Source organism: Rhea pennata, unplaced genomic scaffold (genome assembly GCF_028389875.1).
Source record: "Rhea pennata isolate bPtePen1 unplaced genomic scaffold, bPtePen1.pri scaffold_32, whole genome shotgun sequence".
Classification (NCBI taxonomy): domain Eukaryota; kingdom Metazoa; phylum Chordata; class Aves; order Rheiformes; family Rheidae; genus Rhea; species Rhea pennata.
In genome coordinates, this window is record NW_026907679.1 from 1,030,260 (window position 1) to 1,049,458 (window position 19,199).

Here is a 19,199-nt window from a genome sequence, read left to right on the forward strand (position 1 = left end):
ATGTCCAACAGCAGCTCCCTCAACGAGTTCCTCCTCCTGCCATTTGCGGACACACCAGAGCTGCAGCTCTTGCACTTCTGGCTCTTCCTGGGCATCTACCTGGCTACCCTCCTGGGCAACAGCCTCATCATCACAGCCGTAGCCTGCGACCACCATCTCCACACCCCCATGTACTTCTTCCTCCTCAACCTCGCCCTCCTCGACCTTGGCTCCATCTCCACCACTGTCCCCAAATCCATGGCCAATTCCCTCTGGAACACCAGGGCCATTTCCTATTCAGGATGTGCTGCTCAAGTGTTTATGTTTGTCTTTTTGCTTGGAGGAGAATTTTCTCTTCTCACTGTTATGGCCTATGACCGCTACATTGCCATTTGCAGACCCCTGCACTATGGGAAACTCATGGGCACCAGAGCTTGTGTCAAAATGGCAGCAGCTGCCTGGTGCTGCAGTTTTCTCAATGCTCTCCTGCACACAGCTAACACATTTTCACTACCTCTCTGCCAAGGCAACACAGTGGACCAGTTCTTCTGTGAAATCCCCCAGATCCTCAAGCTCTCCTGTGCAGACTCCTACCTCAGGGAAGTTGAGGCTCTTGTGGTTAGTCTTTGTTTAGTCTTTGGATGCTTTGTTTTCATTGTGCTATCGTATGTGCAGATCTTCACTGCTGTGCTGAGGATCCCCTCCGAGCAGGGCCAACACAAAGCCTTCTCCATGTGCCTCCCTCACCTGGCCGTGGTCTCCCTCTTTGTCAGCACTACAGCATTTGTCTACCTGAAGCCCTCCTCCATCTCCTCCCCGTCTCTGGATCTGGTGGTGGCTGTTCTGTACTCAGTGGTACCTCCAACACTGAACCCGCTCATCTACAGCATGAGGAACAAGGAGCTCCAGGATGCCCTGAGGAATGTGATCTCATGGACATTTTTCAGCAGTAGTAAAATTCCCTTTGCTCTCCACAAATGACTCCCTTTGTGTCCCATACTAGAATGGAGCTGTGTTTGTTCAATTTATTATTATTATTATTATTGTTTTTGTTACTATTTGTTATCATATTGCTACACAATCCAAATACTTGGATTCATTCCACTTTTCCTGAGACTGCTCTGCCACACCTGGTGCCCACATAAAATTGCATCTAACACTGGGTCAAAGCTGTCTCCATCACCATATCTCTGTAATAAAGTAAGTTCTTCCTGGTGAAGTGCCTGAAGGCTGGGCTTCCTCCAAAACTCCTGTCCCTCACACCCTGTCCCCAGTACATGTTCTTGAGACACTCTCCCCTGCCCTGCATCCTCTTTCTTACCCCAAAAGTCACCTCCAGAAAAGACTCCGTGCCCAGCTGGAAAACTAGGTGTCCAGCTGTGGGCCCTGGGAGGATGAGCCCTCTCCTGGGTCCTCTGCAGGGCTGGCAGGGAGCATGCAGAGGAGGTCCTGAGGCCACCTACTAGACCTGCTCCCATGGGAGCCCTCAAGCAGGATCCTTCAATGCAAAGATCCTGCCCAACTTGTTGTTGCATGAACAGAGAGGAGAAACTGCCCCAGGAAACTCCTCCCAGCCCCAGCCCCTCATACAGCCATTCCCAGCACTGGTCATTCCCCACAGTCCTGGCGAAGGCTGATCTTCGAATGTAGCCAACTCCACCTGCCTGCTGGGCTCAGCATATGTATGGGGGGAATGGCCAGTCCTGTCTGGCCTCTCCCTGGGACTAGACCCCAGCAGACCCCGGAGCATGGCCTTCTGCCAACCCTGATGGGGACAGGATTGGGGTTGGGAAAGGGCTAGGGACTAGTGGGATGCTACAGGGCAGGAGGGTCATAGGGACCAGAGCACTGAGGGCTATCATGGGGACCATGCAGGAAGCACATATCCCCACCCTGAAGCGATCCAGCTATCTTGAGATCCTCATTAGTCCAGTCTCTGTATATATCATCTAGTGGGGTGAGAAGAGGTTCAGTGGGAGGAGAGCAAGAAGTATTTGAGAGTGCTGACACTAGAGCAGAGACCTGGGTGTGATGTGCCTCCCTCTTCTGCAGCACACTTGGATGTAGATGGTACAGACTGTGCCTGAAAGCAGAGGTAGGATTCATTTGTTTGGGCAAATGTAGGAAACCCAAGATGCCCTGGGGTATGGCATCTACCTACCACGTACGGGGGTGTACGTACCCCCGTACACCCTTCCTGGGAAACCTGCATGCATGACTACCTCTCTGAAATGCCTGTACACCAATGCACGCAGTATGGGGAACAAACAGGAGGAGCTGGAGATCTGTGTGCGATCGCAGGGCCATGATCTCATTGAAGTCACAGAGATATGGTGGCATAGCTCACATGACTGGAACGCTGTCATGGATGGCTACGTGCTTTTTAGGAGAGACAGGCCAGGAAGGCGAGGTGGTGGAGTTGCTCTTTATGTGAGAGAGCAACTGGAATGAATCGAGTTATGCCTAGGGGTGGAGGAGGAGGCAGCTGAGAGATTATGGGTAAAGATCAAAGGTCAGGCTAGCATGGGGGACACTGTTGTGGGTGTCTACTACAGGCCACCTGACCAGGAAGAGAAAGTTGATGAGGCCTTCTATAGACAGCTGGAAGTAGCCTCACAATCGCAGGCCCTGGTTCTCATGGGAGACTTAAGCCACCCTGACATCTGCTAGAGGGACTACACAGCAAGGCACAAGCAGTCCAGGAGGCTCCTGCAACACATTGATGACAACTTCTTGTCACAAATGGTGGAGGAGCCTACAAGGAAGGGTGTCCTGCTGGACCTTGTCCTTACCAACAGAGAGGGACTGGTAGAGATGTGAAGATTGGGGGCAGCTTTGGCTGCAGTGACCACGAGATGGTGGAGTTCAGGATCCTGCAGGAAAGAAGTAAGGCAACAAGCAGGATTGCAACCCTGGACTTCAGGAGAGCAGACTTTGGGCTCTTCAGAGACCTAATTGGTGGAGTCTCATGGGTTAAGGGTGGGGGGGGGTCCAGGAGAGCTGGCTAATATTCAAACATCACTTCCTCCAGGTTCAAGAGCGGTGCATCCCCATGAGTAAGAAGTGCAGCAAAAGGGACAGGAGACCTGCATGGGTGAGCAAGGAGCTCTTGGTCAAAGTCAGAAGAAGAAAGTACACAGAATGTGGAAGAGGGGACAGGCTACTTGGGAGGATTATAGGAATGCAGTCAGAGTATGTAGAGATGCAACTAGGAAGGCTAAGGCCCATTTGGAATTGACTCTGGCAAGGAATGTTAAGGACAACAGGAAGGGCTTCTTCAAATACATCAGCAGCAAGAGAAGGTCTAGGGAAAATGTGGGCCTGCTACTGAATGGGGCAGGGGCCCTGGTGACAAGGGACACAGAGAAGGCAGAATTACTGAATGCTGCCTTTGCTTCAGTCTTCACTGCTAAGGGCAGCCCCCAGGAATCCCAGAGCCTGGAGACAAGGGAGAAAGTCTGGAGAAGGGAAGACTTTCCTTTGGTTGAGGAGGAAAGGATTAGAGACCTTCTGGGCGGGCTAGACATCCACAAATCCATGGGCCCGGATGGGATGCACCCACGGGTAATGAGGGAGCTGGTGGATGTTGTTGCCAAGGCACTCTCCCTCATCTTTTAAAACTTCTGGAGAACTGGAGAGGCACCTGAGGACTGGAACAAAGCCAATGTCACTCCAGTCTTCAAGAAGGGCAAGGAGGAGGACCCAGGCAACTATAGGCCAGTCAGCCGCACCTCCATCACTGGAAAGGTGATGGAACAGCTCATTCTGGGTGTCATCTCCAGATATGTGGAGGAAAAGGTGATCAGGAGTAGCCAGCATGGATTCACTAAGGGGAAATCCTGCTTGACCAATCTGATAGCTTTCTGTGATGGAATGACTGGCTGGGTAGATGAAGGGAGAGCAGTGGACATTGTGTACCTTGACTTCAGAAAGGCTTTTGACACTGTCTTCCATAATATCCTCCTAGATAAGCTCAGAAAGTGTGGGTTAGACAAGCAGACAGTGAGGTGGATTGAGAACTGGCTGAAAGGCAGAGCTCAGAGGGTTGTCATCAATGGTGTAGAGTCTAGCTGGAGGCCTGTAGCTAGTGGAGTTCCCCAGAGCTCAGTACTGGGTCCCATCCTGTTCAACTTCTTCATCAACGACCTGGATGAGGAGATGGAGTGCCTCCTCAGCAAGTTTGCTGATGATATCAAGCTGGGAGAAGTGCTTATTCAGCTGAGGGCTGTGCTGCCCTTCAGAGAGACCTGGACAGGCTGGAGAGCTGGGCAGAGAGGAACTTCATAAAGGTCAATGAGGCGAGGGCAAGTGCAAGGTCCTGCACCTAGAGTAGAATAAGTTCATGCACCAGTACAAGCTGGGGGCTGAGCTGCTGGAGAGCAGCTCTGCAGAGAAGGACCTGGGAGTCCTGGCAGACAACAAGCTGACCACGAGCCAGCAATGTGCCCTTGTGGCCAGGATGGCCATTGGTCTCCTGAGGAGCATTAGGAAGAATGTTGCCAGCAGGTCGAGGGAGGTAATTCTGCCACTCTGCTCAGCCCTACTGAGGCCACACCTGGAGTACTGTGTCCAGTTCTGGGCTCCCCAGTACGAAAGAGATGTGGAACATGTGGAGAAAGGCCAGGGTAGGGCTATGAGGATGATCAGAGCATCTGCCCTACGAGGAACGGCTGCGAGAGCTGGGCCTGGTTAGCTTGGAGAAGACTGAGGGGGGATCTAATCAATGTGTCTAAGTATCCGAAGGGAGGGTGTCAAGGGGACGAGGCTAAACTCTTTTCAGTTGCCCCATGCAAAAGGACAAGAGGCAACAGGCAGAAATTGAAGCATAGGAAGTTCTGCCTGATTATGAGTAGGCATTTCTTTCCTGTGAGAGTGACAGAGCACTGGAGGAGATTGCCCAGAGAGGCTGTGGAGTCTCCTTCTCTGGAGATACTCAAAACCCACCTAGATGCAATCCTGTCTAACATGCTCTAGGTGACCCTTCTTGAGCAGGGGCTTGGACTAGATCATCTCCAGAGGTCCCTTCCAACCTTGCCCATTCTGTGATTCTGTGATTCTGTGATTCTGTGTCTTTAACAAGGCTTTTTACACTGTCTCCCTCAATGTATTTACATAGAAGTTCAGACATTAAGGACTGCATGAGTAGGCAATCAGAAGGCTGAAAACTGGTTGGATGATTGGGCTCAGAGGGCTGTTTTGAACTGAGTAATTCTTTGCCTGCAGGCCAGAGAGAAAGGGAGCAGCACAGGGTCTCTCCTGGGACCTGTCCTGTTTAACACTTTGAGGAGTAGCCTGCAGGAGGTAACAGTCATCACATTTGTAGATGACTCCAAAGTGGGTGAGAGGCCCCAGCCTTGTGGTTGAGGGCTGCCACTGAGAGGGCCCTGGACAGGTTGGAGGAATGGGCTGCCAGGAATCTCCTGAAAGTCAGCACAGACAAATGCCATATTCTTGCACCTGGGACAGACCAATACCCTGCAAAGACACAGGCCATGGACTTAGTTGTCATGGAGCAGTTCTGGTGAGAAGGACCTGTGTGTCTTGGTGGGCAGAAGGCAAAATACGAGACAGCCATGTGCTGAAGCAGCATGGAAGGCTAACCGCATCCTGGGCTCTGTGAACAGTAGTACAGATGGGAGATTGATGGAAGTGATGTCCCCCCCTCTACTACCCACTATTTAGACCAAATGTACACTACTGCATCCTGACTTGGGCTCTCCAATATGAGAAAGATGTTGACAGCCAGGCGTAAGTTCAGCAGACAGCCCCTAACATGGTCATAGAGCTGGAGCACTAACTTTGTGAGTGATCGGGGCTTGTTCAGCTTGGAGAAGAGATGGCTTTGGAGGGACCTAATAGCAGCTTTCCAGCACCTCTCAGGAGGCCCTCATGAATATGACGCAAGGCTCTTTATGCCGAGGAGACAAGAGGCAATACCTTCTCATACAAACATCCCATCTCTGTGCATTCTTTCCCCGTTGGCCCTGTTTTTGCTTGCTTTGTACCCCCACCTGGTATTTCTGAGATTATTGTCCTGTAAGTCCTATTTCAAACAGGAATTACATTACACTAGAATCTCCTATTTTTAACTTTGTGCTGTCCTCCAGTTGCACTTGCTGTTCTCTTCTTAGAAGCACCACAAGTCTGTGTGAGCCATCTGCACACACACATTAACAGGTGACACAAGAGAGTTTCAGTCTGGAGGACCTTGAGAAACTTGGTGATTCAGCCAACAGAAACCTTGTGAAGTTTTACAAGGAGAAGGGGCAAGTCCTGCACCTGGGGCAGAATACCTCCATGCTTCAGGGCAGGTTGGGACCTTATCAGCTGAGAAGTGCCCCTGAGGGGAAGGGCCTGGGTGTTATGAGAAATGCTATGTGAGCCAGTGAGGCACAGTCATTGCGAATAAGGCCAAGTGACTGTGGGCTGCATGAGGAGGAGTGTGGCCACCCACACAAGGGGAGCCATTATTCCCCCTCAGCTCAGCCCTGGGTTGATGATACCTGGAGTAGTGTGTCCCAGGGTGGGTCTCCCAGGCACTTGTTTTGGTAGTGAGAAGCAGCACAAGAAAGGGGAAGCATCATAATCTGCAGCTTGGGAAGATCAAACCAGACATTAACAGGAATCAGTGTCACTCGAAGAGCAGTGCTGTGGTGCTACAGGTCACCCAGAGGGAGTCTGTGATCAGCCCCTGCCTCTGTGTTTCAAGGAACAGCCAGTGAGGATGGAGAGACATAAATAAAGGGAGGGAGATCCCGAGGTGGGAGCAAGGTGGGGAAGCAGGTTGGGTGTCTACAGTCTGCAGGCACCCAGCAGCAGGCATGGGACAGTGTAGGACAGTCTGGTGGAGACAGTGGAGGGCACTGGCATGCAGAAGAGCCTGAAAGAGCAGAGGTCTTTGTTCTGCAGCTGTTGTCTCTGTCACTGAGGCCTACTAGGAGACTTCATGACCTCACTGTCCCCTTCATGGTCAGGTTCTTAAGCTTGCACCCCTCCTCCCCCCACCCCCCCACACTGCCCCCAGGAGCACCCCTGGGCAACATATCGGGGAAAGGATCTCCCTTCTCAGGAGCTGGGTGTCTGCAATCAGCCATTTCGCTTGATAAAACACGTCAAGGAGAGATTCGGCATCAGAGTCACCTGCACGTTGCCTTCGCCTACCTGTAATCAGTGCTTCCAACTTCCTGCTCTAATCAGCCCCTAGGGAGTCTGTCTTGCTAACAGCCCTCAGTGGGACCTATTAATGCTGTGTGTAACTGTGGGCTCTGCTTCTGACTTTGACTTCTTGAAAGTTTTATTCGGTCTCCTCTCAGTAGCTGAGGCTGGTGGACTCAGCACCAAATACACCACGGGGCTCATTAAAATGAAAAACTTCCTGATGAATCTCATCTCTCCTCATAATCTTCTTCAAGTCTTGTAAGGCTAATTGCAGAGGTTTCAGAAATGTAGCTGAAAGACGGGAAAGACGGAGATCTTCATAATATGAAATTATTTCTGCTTTTAGATTTTATTTTTATTATTATTATTTCCCACTTACAGGGTAAGTGGCAGGAGCATTCTCCAGGTGATATTGATCCACAGTGTCCCTCAGTGAAGTCAGGACATGCAGGAAAAGCAGTGTCCCAGGGGTCAGACGTTGTACACATAGTCTTCCTCTCAATCTCCTCAACTCTGCCATTGCTCTCATCAGCCACCTGGGACTTCCAGCACTCTTGGTAGAGCTAAACCACTTTCACTAAAGTCTGTAACTGATGTGTACAGCTCATATGCCTCAATTCCCACCTGCTTTCCTTAGACAACTAGCTACAAATAGACACAGTGGTTTGGAGTTTTTCTTTTTTTTTTCTTCTTTTGATTGTAAACAAAAAAAGATAAAACATGTTATAGTTTCATAAAAAATAATTAAAATCCTCCACAGTATGCTAAGTCTGAGCTGCCTCCAAAGAGGTCCACTTCCCACAATGAAAGCTTTACTAGAAATGTTGGGGATAGAAAGGAAATGATAGATAGAAACACAATTAATGACTTGGCTAAAGGGAGACTAGTAAAACTTGGAGCAAGCTCGAAACTCCTGAAGTGCAAATCAGTAGCTTCACATCTGAATGAACCAAGAGTAATGGGAGGAGGAAAACTAGAAACAATGGAAAGTTACAACGCCCAGCTAATGTGTTATAAAGGTGATGTTAGAAATTGTCCATTTAATCAGGGCATGTGGAAACAGGAAAGAGAGCCATGCAGCTCCTGGGGGTCCTGGGCCTTGCTGGGGGCTGTACTGCTCTTGGGGGTCCCTGATCCCTGGTTGTGCTGCTATAAAAAAGTCTGTGCTGAGACAAGGAGGAGCAGGAAGGTTGGTTGTAGGGACGTTCCCAAACTCCAGCAGCTGCAGAGGTGAGAACAGGTCACCTCCCAGATTTCTGAATGAGCCAAATTGCAGGCCCTGAGGTATTGCACAGCCTTACAGGCTCTGTATTGGCCTCTGGGCAGCAGCCCTGCACTGTGTGGACATGTCCTAAGAAGCTCAGGGTCAAAAATGTGGGAGATCCAGGGAGCCAGGGCTGTACAGTCCCTCAAGAGAGCCAGGATGCTTGGGGGGATCTAGAGTAGCAGAGACTGTACCCAGGGGAGATGCACCATCCTGAAGTGATACTGAAAAGCCCAAGAATGAGCTGTGGTCAGGAGATGAAGAACACTTTTTCCTAGGCTCAAGCAGAAGGAAATCTGGCCAGAACTAATGGGAAATGGGAAATCTTCCCTAGGTTGGGTACCTGGCGTCTCCCATGGCTTTGGAGCATAGCAAGCCCTCTGGAGTACGTATGTTAAAGACATATTTGCTCTTTTCTGGTGTATCATCTCTAATTGAAGCTCCTCAGACCGAGCTGAGGACTCCTAAAACCAAAGAGCCTGCTTTGGTGCCTAATGGAAGAAGGCGGCATGCTGTTCTATACTAGCCTATACTCTGCTTGTACAGAAAGAGCGACCCATGGCAGAAACACATCACTTTGATCCTGTCTTTGAAAATTGCCAAACCCCAAACGGACTCCCACACTCCAGGGAACTGCACAAGTTTCCCCTGTGCAGATACTTACACAGGCAGGGTCACAGAAGTGGCCTCTCCAGTACCTGATTTGAGAGATTTCAGAGCCTTTGGCACTGTCTGGAGACATTCATAACTGGTCTGAGGAGCAGTGACTACTCTAGGACATGAGGGGAAATCTCTGAGCTCTCTTGCTGGCTGTGCCATCTCCATGGCAGTGACTTACTGAGCCCCCTGATGACACAAGCTGAGGTGGGATGTGCCACATCACAGGAAGGTCTCCCCAGTGACACAGCGGTGCCCTCACTTCCCTGCGAGACCTGGGTGTTGCTGGGCACTGCTCATGTGCTCCCCACTGCTGCCCTTTGGAGCTCATCTGGGGTAAGGAGTGGGCACAGGAGGCAGCAGGGCCACTTTGGGCCACTTGTTGATAGGTAGAGAAGCAGGGGAACATTGGAGAGCCATTTTGGATGACAAGACTGGAGAAGCATCCTTTTTTGGCAGTTGGATAGGTGAGGCAAGGCCAAAGGGGCAAGCGAGATGGACAACCCAGACCACCTGACCAGACCACAATTCGTTGTTCCTGGTGCTCCTGGAGCTCTCCACCAAGTGTAAGGGCTTCGGGAGCTCCTTCCCAAGGTGTTGGAGAAAGATTATTAACAGCAAAAATGGATGTGGATCCTGGGCTGTGGAGGTGGCTGCAAAAGGTGGGGGCTGCCACAAGAGCCCTGCCTGAGGGTCTCATCTGCCTCAGGAGACAATGTGGCAGCTGGGTGCTGTAGTTGGGTCTGCCCTGAGCCCCAGGGCTCCTGTGGGGCTGGCTCCATCCTCTTGTGGAAGTTGGGGGGAAAGATATGGTCAGGTTTCCCAGGGAGTGGGTCCTCCTCTGGGATGGGGCATCCTGCAGCTGCCGCGAGGCTCTAAACGGCATAGGCAGAAACTTTTTTTTTTTTTTTTTTTTTTTTTTTTTTTTTTTTAGCAACTGGTATCTAAAGGGTGTTTTGCTGCACTAGGAGCATTGTTAGGCCACGAGGTGAGTTGAGGGGCTGTTCAGGAGCTGGCTCAGCTGTGGAGGAGGCAGGAGGGGCTGCAATTGGCAATGGGCATGTGGTCTGGATGTGGGCAGGGAGGTCACAGCTCTCTGTGACCTATACCAAAAAATCACCCATGTCAGATCAGTTCTTTGGCAGTAGCTGACAGGCAGGCAGGAGGCACATGGCTCCACTCTTGATGACGAGGTCACTTAAGCTAACGAGGCAGCAGCAGGTCCATGTCTGGGCTATATGCTTTGGAGCTCACTTCTGCCTGAGCAGCTGAGAGGTCAGCATTTGTGTCATGGCTGGGGAAGTTATGGTGAACTGATGGCTGTCTCAGAGTGACCTGATAGGCCAGCAGTGACAAATGGTTGGGGAAGTTATCTTGAGGAAACCTTTGCCATGAAAGCCCCTAGAGCAGCAGCAGGCACTTGCTGGAGGTATGTGCTTGTGAGGGCAAGGGAGGCAAAAGAGGGAGATGAGCTGGCGTGGTGAGCCCTGGGGAGAGCACTTGCTCTCTGCTTCCTGGAGGTGGGAAGTGCCTGGCTGTAGAGAGGCAGTGCCTGCTGCAAAGCCTTGGAGGACTAGAAGGGAATGGGAGGGCAGCAGAGTTGGGCTTTGTGTGTTTTGGGGCCCCTGGTGGGCTGCCTGCCTGCTGCAATGTCTAGTCCTGTCCCTAGTATGTCCCTGCTACAGAGGCGCATGTTGGCTGGCCACCCTCCGTGATGCATTGGGGGGGTGAAGCATCTCACAGTGGCTTCATCCCCTGTGGTGGAAATGAGGGTGTCCCCAGTGCTGTGCTGCTCTGACGGGGAGCAGGTGTCTGGAGAGAGCAGGGCTGTGCATGGGGAGCCCTGCCAAGATGGGGAGGAAAGGGTTAGACAGGGGGATTGGTGCTGGGGCAGTGGCAGTGGGCACAGGAGGCAGCGGTAGGCAGTGTTCGAGAGCAGAGCAGCAGGCACAGGCCCTCAATGAGCAGGGGATGCACTGCAGGAAGTGGTCTCAGCACCAAGGCAGGACAGAGGAAGTGCAAAGCAAGGTCAGGAAGTAAGGCCAGAGGAAGGCCAGGAAGAGGCCTGCGTACCAAATGGAGGTGCAGCTGCTGAGTGCTTCCGTCAGTGGGTGTCCTGAGGTGCAGGCTCCACTGCCCCCGGATGTCCTGCAATAACGTCCTGCTCGATAGGCATCGATAGCCCTGCTGCCCATGCAGGGGTGTGTTTGTGGCCAAGGACGGCCTCCAGGGAGCCTGCAGAGAGCCCTTGGCTGCAGCCAGCTGTGAAGCCTGGCAGACTGGCAGGGGGCCCGGGAGCCTCTGCCTCTTCTGCTGCCTTTGGGCGTTGTGACTGCATTGTTGGGTGACAGCACGGTGGCATCAGGAACCTGGGGCCACACCGCAGCCTCTCCGGCCACGGGTCTGCTGGCCCAGCATCAGTGGGAGGTACAAGCCCCTGGGGTGCCAGCCCTCATGCAGTCCCTGTCACCAGGACACCAGGGCAGCTGAGTCTCTCCATGTGTGGCTGTGCATCTCCTGTGGGTGGCCAGGAAAGCCTGCTGGGCTCCTTCCTCTGTGTTCCTGTGCAGCAGGATGGCCCTGTCACCACAGAAAGGGCAGAAGTCCAGCCACATCCTGAAATGGTGAAGTGGCTTCTCCCACAGCTAAACAAGCAGCCACGTAGATGAGCAGAGCTGGACAGTGTACCAGCAGCTGGGCAGGTGGAATCTGCTGGCAGAGGTGGTTGTGCTGGAGGTAAAGGGCAAGCTAAGTTCTTCTAGACACCACAGCATGACCTCAGATGCCATGGGTGCGGGTTCCTCTGCCTACCTGCCTGCCTCACAGCAGCAGTGCCAGGGCCCGAGCCAGCACGGTTCTCTGTCTTCAGGACAGAAGAGCAGCAAGTCCAGGAAAGCAGTGCTCCCTCTTCTAAACACGTGTTTCTGATGGGCTCAACCTCTCGAAGGTTGCACAGTGGTTACTGAGCTTCAGTACAGTACCATGTCAGCACAAATACCATGCCCTGAGATTGCTCCTGCCAGGCCTCCCAGCTACCGGTGTATGTGGCTTGAATCGCTGGTGCATAGGATTCTCCACAATGTTGGGACCTAAGCCACATCTCTGCAGTAGACTCATGAAGCAAGTACTTTCTGACTGACCAGCTGCCATCAAGTCTGTTGAAGATAGTCAACTCATGGTGCTAGGGAAGAGTCACAGGTGTGCTTAGCTATCTGGGTGAGGTGGAACTCAAGTCAGCTTTCACATTAAACTCTCCAACACTGATGCAGGTGACCAGAGATTGAGAAGCTTCTGCCCCAGCCAAGCTGGCCAAGCACACATGAAGAGATCTATCTGGTTAATGGATAAAGCCTTTTGTGAACAACATTGTCCTGGCTTCTCTCTTACACCTCCCTTGACAGTATCAATGAAAGGAAATGGCAGTGAGCAAGGCTCTGGAGGCACAGAAGATTGAGCCCTTTCTGGAGTTGGAGCCTGTAGGAAAGTTCTGATTTTCCAAGCATCTTGAGCAGTGCTGGGAGTGGTTGGCAGAGGCGGCATTTCCTGCAGTCAGCCTCTCTACTAAACCTGGCACTCAGCCCCCTCGCGGCTCGGCAGGAGGTTTCTGGGGCCTTGCACATGCACCACTGCCTTCTTGTGTGAATGCCACCGTGTTGGGAGCTAGTTGCACAACTCTCCAAGAGATGGCCAAGACCTCTTTTGGGGCATGCCTGGTCTTTTTGGAGGAGACTCATCTGGATATGTGCAGGCACATTTTCTCATTGTAGCTCTGCTATTGTCCAAGCGCAGCAAGGGCCCTCTGCTCCCTCCGAGACTGGGAGGTGGGAGCCAAAGACAGTCACATGACTGGCATGGGAGGGACATCAGCAGCCAGGGCCCCATCCCACAGTACCCACCTGAGGCGAGCAAGACCAGCCCAGAGATGAAAGTCAGGTTTAAGCAAGCATCCAGATCATCTGTCATGGTCATGGTGATGGGACAGGCAGTGAGACACAGAGTACCTTTTTTGGTACCTCAGCACCTCGCCTGTAGTGCCTGACCGCCTCACCTAGCCCCTGCCCAGCCCAGGCTGTGCCCCACGCAGGCTTCTGCAGACACCATGCTCTGGGATCTGCCAGGGGTATCGTGTAGAAGAGAAGCCATGCAAGGCTGGCCTTTTCCCCTCCACCAGGATATGGAGACATGCAAAAGGATGGAGCTCGCCATGGACCACCCCACAGGTGGGGTGCGCTATAAACCCTGGAAGGACTAGTCTGGAAGAATGGCCATGGGAAACTTCCCCACTGTGTGCATATGTAGGGAGAAGATCTGTGGGAGATCTGACAGTGAGTCCGGGGACTGGCAGAGTGCGTGATCGCAACCCCAGAGTGTGTTCTCTGCACACTGACCAAACTCCTGTCAAGGTCAGACGTGTATATTCCATCTTGTCAACAATGTTGAGCTGCTTCACAGCCAGTGGCTGCTCAAGCCGAGCACAGCTAAGATAAGGAAAGAGCTCTGGTAGATTTAAGGGGTCCCTAGGGCACATGCTATTAGTCCATGTCCCTAGGTGATGCTATTGGACCAGCATCTCTGCATCCGACAACCTCTCACCAAGAATTTCCAGCTGTGGAGGATGGATGGAGCAATCATGGGGCATTGCACATTGCTCAGGATGTATTCAGAGTTGTCATTAGACCGAGCCCATTTCCTCTGCTGAGGGACATGTGGGGCATTCCTTGCCCTTTACATTTACTTTACTCTCCTTGGTTTTGAGAATCTCCACTAGCCGCCCATTCCAGGCACAGGCTGCCCCTGGAGATGCCTTGTGCTCGCTGGGTGGCTCAATATTCCCTTCCAGAAGGATGGCCATCTGTCACAAGCTCTCCAATATGTGGAACAGTCCCCAGCACACAACTCTTGACCACTCACCATCTCCAGGCACCCTGGGCATTCGCAAGTGACAGCTAAATCCAGCCCTCATTCCCACACACATCACCCAAAAGAGATGATGCCCCTTAGCCCATGCGGTAAGGGCCTTTTTGGGTGTAATTCCCTGATCAGATTCTTGGCTCCAGCTTTGGAAAAAGACCCCAGCAATCAGGCACAGTAGTAAGGAGATCTGCTTTTATTACAGAGATGCTACTAGGGAGGCCAGCTCTGACACAGTGATAGGAAGATTTACAGAAGGCCTCTGGGTGAGAAAGATAAGGTTTGTGCCTCCAGAAATGTGGGAAGAATTCAGACATTTCTGCACAAACATAACTATCAGACAGAACTCCAATAACACAAGAGCTGTTGGAAGTAAACTGAGAATCAGTTATGAGGAAAGATGGGCAGCTCATTACTGCTGAACTAGTACCAGCTGAAACAGTTTCCTCACTGCCTGCTGGAGTTCCTTGTTCCTCATGCTGTAGATGAGAGGATTCAGTGTTGGAGGCACCACTGTGTACAGAACAGCCAGCACCAGATCCAGAACTGGGGAGGAGATGGAGGAGGGCTTCAGGCAGGCAAAGATGACAGTGCTGACAAACAGAGAGACCACAGCAAGGTGTGGGAGGCACATAGAAAAGGTTTTGCGTCGGACCTGCTCGGAGGGGATCCTCAGCACAGCAGTGAAGATCTGTATGTAGGACAGCACAATGAAAACAAAGCACCCAAAGACTAAACAAAGATTAACCACAAGAGCCATAGCTTCCCTAAAGTAGGAGTCTGTGCAGGAGAGCTGGAGGATCTGGGAAATTTCACAGAAGAACTGGTCCAATGTGTTGCCTTGGCAGAGCGGTATTGAGAATGTGTTCCCAGTGTGCAGCACAGCATGGAGAAAACCACTGGCCCAGGAAGCTGCTGCCATTCTGAAACAAGCTCTGCTGTCCATTATTGTGCCATAGTGCAGGGGTTTGCAGATGGCAACGTAGCGGTCATAGGCCATGACAGTGAGGAGAGAATACTCTGCTGAAAGCAGCAAGACAAGCAGGAAGACCTGGGCAGCACATCCCGAGTAGGAAATGGCGCTGGTATTCCAGAGGGAATTGGCCATTGATTTGGGGACAGTGGTGGAGATGGAGCCAAGGTCGAGGAAGGCGAGGTTGAGGAGGAAGAAGTATATGGGGGTGTGGAGGTTGGGCACACAGGCTACAGCTGTGATGATGAGGCCGTTGCCCAGGAGAGCAGCCAGGTAGATGCCCAGGAAGAGGGAGAAGTGCAAGAGCTGCAGCTCCCACGTGTCAGCGTTCAGCAGGAGGAGGAAATCACTGAGGGAGCTGCTGTTTGCCATTTTATTCCTTCTGATCTTAGGGCACTGTCCAAGAAGAACAGATAGACACAAATTAGGACACACTTCTCTGAGCAAAGCAGTCTCATAACCCCCCCCCCACCCCGATCACACACACACATTAGCACTCCCCATCTCAGCAGCACCATCACTGAGCTCCATGGCTTAAACTCTGGTTGTGCTGGCTGAGTTTGTCATGAGGAGCAATCGACTCTGCCCGTGGGCTCCTGAGGAGTCAGCTGTGACCTACAGCACTGTGTATGTGGGAACAGATGTGACTAAGATTTATATTCCCAGTTCCATTCAGATTTAATCCACTCATAACATTGAAAGGATTTCAGCTTCTTCACTCCCAGTTCCCAATAATGTGGGTTCGTGCATAGTTTTAACACTTTTTGGGGGTTTTCTTCTGCTCACCCTCTCACACCGGAGGAAGCTTCTTGGAGGTAGAAATCCTCAGCATTGCTGCTGCACTCAGCGTGACCAGCTGTCATTCCAGAGAGGCCAAGAGATTCACTCTGGCTCTGGAGAGGAGCGCTGTCCTGTCGATCTGCCTTGTTCCCAGGTGCCGCGTGCTCCCATCTCAGAGGTGGACAGTTGCAAAAAGTTTCTTTTTCATGTTACCAAAAAAGGAATGGCACTGTGGAGAGCGGAGGAACCCACTTCCAAAGTGCCCATCAGCACTCTTTCTGAGGGTATGTGAGGGGGATCTCAGCCCTCCCCTTCTGTCCAGGAACACACTGGGCTCCTTCCAGCTGCCCACATCCAACCATAAAATAGCATTGCCATGTTCTTAGTATCTAGATGGCTTCTCCCTGGGGCACCTAGGTTATACCCAGCTGCAGTGGGAGAGCTCTGCCCTTCAGGAGCAGCACAAGTTGCAGCCCAGCCAGACACCCCAGGAAAATGGCTGAATGTCCTAAGGATGTTAAGGGTGCTTTGAAAATTGAGTTGGCTCATTTCTGGCCCCTTCCACTGCACTGTCCACAGCCCCACAGGTTAGAGGGGCACTTGGGTACCTCAGTGTCAAAGACACATCTTCATGACAGGACCCACATGGTTGGTGTCTGAACTGCATCAGAAACCCCTCTGTCCAGAGCACCCAAGGGGAAGGACAAGGGAAGCATGGGCAGGTAGGAAAGAAACATTGAGCAATGTCATGGTGTTTGTGCCAAGGGAAGCAGGGACAGGGAGGAACAGAGACACACTCCAGAGTGTCTCCTCTCCTGGATGTCTGGCTGCTGAGGAAATGACTCCTGTCCTGTACCCCACAGACTTGAGAGAATAGTTCTGTATTGGGCGGGAGAGGAGAGGCGGCATTGGAGTGGACAGTTTCCTCTCACACTTTGACCATGGCTCCGCTGCCTAATGCCGTCCCTGCAGGGAGCTGTGTCTCTGTCCCCACGTCTCTCCCCGCTCAGTGATCACAGACCCCATCCCACCTGCTGAGCATTCAGGTCTGCCCTGCAGAAATCTCCCAGAGGCAGGACACTGTCCAGGGGCACCTCCAGGTCTGTAGGTGCTAAAGTGCAGGTGAGACAAACCAGGCTGAGGCTCGAAAGGTGATGCTGACTCTATCTGTAGGCTGAGGGCGGATGAAGGCATTTGCATTGACTCATGAAGCAGCTTCTCCATGTAAGAAAGTACCTGCCCTGCCAGGGGTCTCTCCTTCCTCCCAGAGCTTCCACCCTGCAGCATTGTCTGCAGCTCCCCAGGCAGGCTGAATGCTCTGGGGTTCAGAGACTCTGCTCTGGAGTACAGTCCATACCCACTTGGGTACACAACCCAGGTTGCTTCACACCCCTGCACCATCCCTCCAAGAAAGGAGCAGGATGACATGTCCCTCTGATCATGTTGCACAGAATCCTTGCTCTGAAGTTTCTTACTATTCTCCACAGTCATGGGATGGGATGGGCTTAGAAGACTCCTCCAGGAAACACAGCAGCATTGCCCTGGAGCCAGAGACTTACCATGCAAAAGGCTGTGAAGATTTCTCCCACATGATCTCCTCTGGCCTCTCACTCTACACTGCCTTTCACTCCTGTCTTCTCTCATCTCATCTCCTCCTCAGCAGCAGGCAGTGCCCAGAGTCCTGCTGCTCTTTGCAGAGGAGCTGCCTCGGGACATAGCCATCTCTCAGCAGTGCTGCCAGGTTGCCATGAGCAACCTCTGTCCCCAAAACTGGCCTCAGCTCAGGAGCACAGGACCAGCTGAAGGAGTCAGTTGTTCTGTCCCTTGTGCTCCCTCCTCCTGGGAGATGTTCTCTCAAGTAGGCTAAAATAATCACCTGTTTTCCCTTTCTAAAGAGGGCAGAGAGACTGATTCCAACATTGCCATCTATTTCGTCAGAGGATGGCAGTCTATGATAAGTGGAAATGTCCTCAGCTGGAAACTCCTAGTCCCATCTCTTAACTAGGCAGGACACCCAGACAGGGACAAGAAGGGAGTTCACTGACACATGGTTCAGTCAATCTTGGCATCATGTCCTGGTTTAGAAGACCCTGGGTTGCATTTAGATTCAGATCCCCCTATTCCTCCTGTGATATCCGCAAGCACACAGGAGGTAGGATTCCCCCTGCCAAAACTGAAGGGAGCACAGCACAGAGGTCTGCATGCCAGCTCCTTGTCTAAGCTCCCGTTCTAATCACTGGAGATGGAGGCCAGGAGTCAGTTGCTCACACACAAATACTTGGTGACAGTGGAAGAGACAGAGGTCATCCCAGGCATGTACCAATGTCTGCTTGCTCTGATGGAGTGACTGGGAGCCCTGAATCCTCCTAGAACATCAGGTGGGGGCCAGGTGGTGAATTTTCTTGGTCATCTGCAATGATGCTATGAAGCTGAGACTAATGATAATTCCCGTGTTACAAACAGCAGTTCTAGTTCAGTGCAGACATGTGATTTAATGACACAGAAATAGGCTGGCAGGGCTATTTCAGATGGCAGGGGTGTCCAGCACAACCACCTGTCTCTAGCAGATATACCTGGGACCTAAAGGAAAACCATGCCCCTTTGGAGTGATTGCTGGGAAAGTGCCCCAGGGCATCTCGGGTTTCCTACATGTGCCCAAACAAATGAATTCCAACACTGCCTTTAGGCAAAGCCCCTCCTGTCTCCACCCGTGTGCTGTATACATGGGAGGCACATCACACCAGGGCCTCTGCTCTAGGCCCTGTACTCACAAACCCTTCCAGCTCTCTGCCCACTGAACACTTTTTCACCCTGCTATATAAAGTGAGCAGGGATTGGGCTAATGAGGACCTTAGAGTGGTGGTATCACAAGTTGCCCAGGCCCACAGACTTCTTCAGTGACACTTTTCCTATCTGGAGATTGGTTCAAGCATGTCACCGGCCCCAAGGTGTCACAGAGTCAGCTCGGGCAGCCCATCCCACACCTACGATTCCTGCATAGCCCAGCTGATTTTCTCCCTGGCCTTGGGCACTGCAGGGTTTGCTCTCTTAATGGGAACCTCCTTTCACCATTACATTGCCACCTGCTATCCATGCCAGTAAGCCACCACTTGCACTCAAAGCCTTTGCATACACAATGTCTTTGGTAATACGTGACAAATCTTTGGTCACCTACTGAGGTGCTGAATCCAGAATGTATGCAAACACACACAGCCTGGGGTGCAGGTGGGAGCAATGCACAAGCTGTCACAAGATCATCACCTGGCTGGAATAACAGAGATGTGGTGGGATCGCTCACATGACTGGAGTCCTTCAATGGCAGGTACAAGTTCTTCAGGAGGGACCACCAGGGAAGATGAGGAGGGGGATGCCCTACGTGTGAAGGGATAGCTTGGATGTAGGGAGCTCTTCTATGGGATGGACCAAGGGAGGCAATTCTGAAGGGCAGAGGAGCTCAGGAAAACCAGCAGATCATTA

The 19,199-nt window shown here is 52.0% G+C and overlaps 1 protein-coding gene across 1 annotated transcript; it reads left to right on the forward strand.

Annotated features, from left to right (window-relative positions):
• LOC134154607 (olfactory receptor 14A16-like) lies at positions 1 to 960 on the forward strand. Its single transcript, XM_062601283.1, has one exon. The coding sequence runs from the start codon at positions 1 to 3 to the stop codon at positions 958 to 960; it is 960 nt and encodes a 319-aa protein (XP_062457267.1).
• Positions 961 to 19,199: the final 18,239 nt, after the last annotated feature.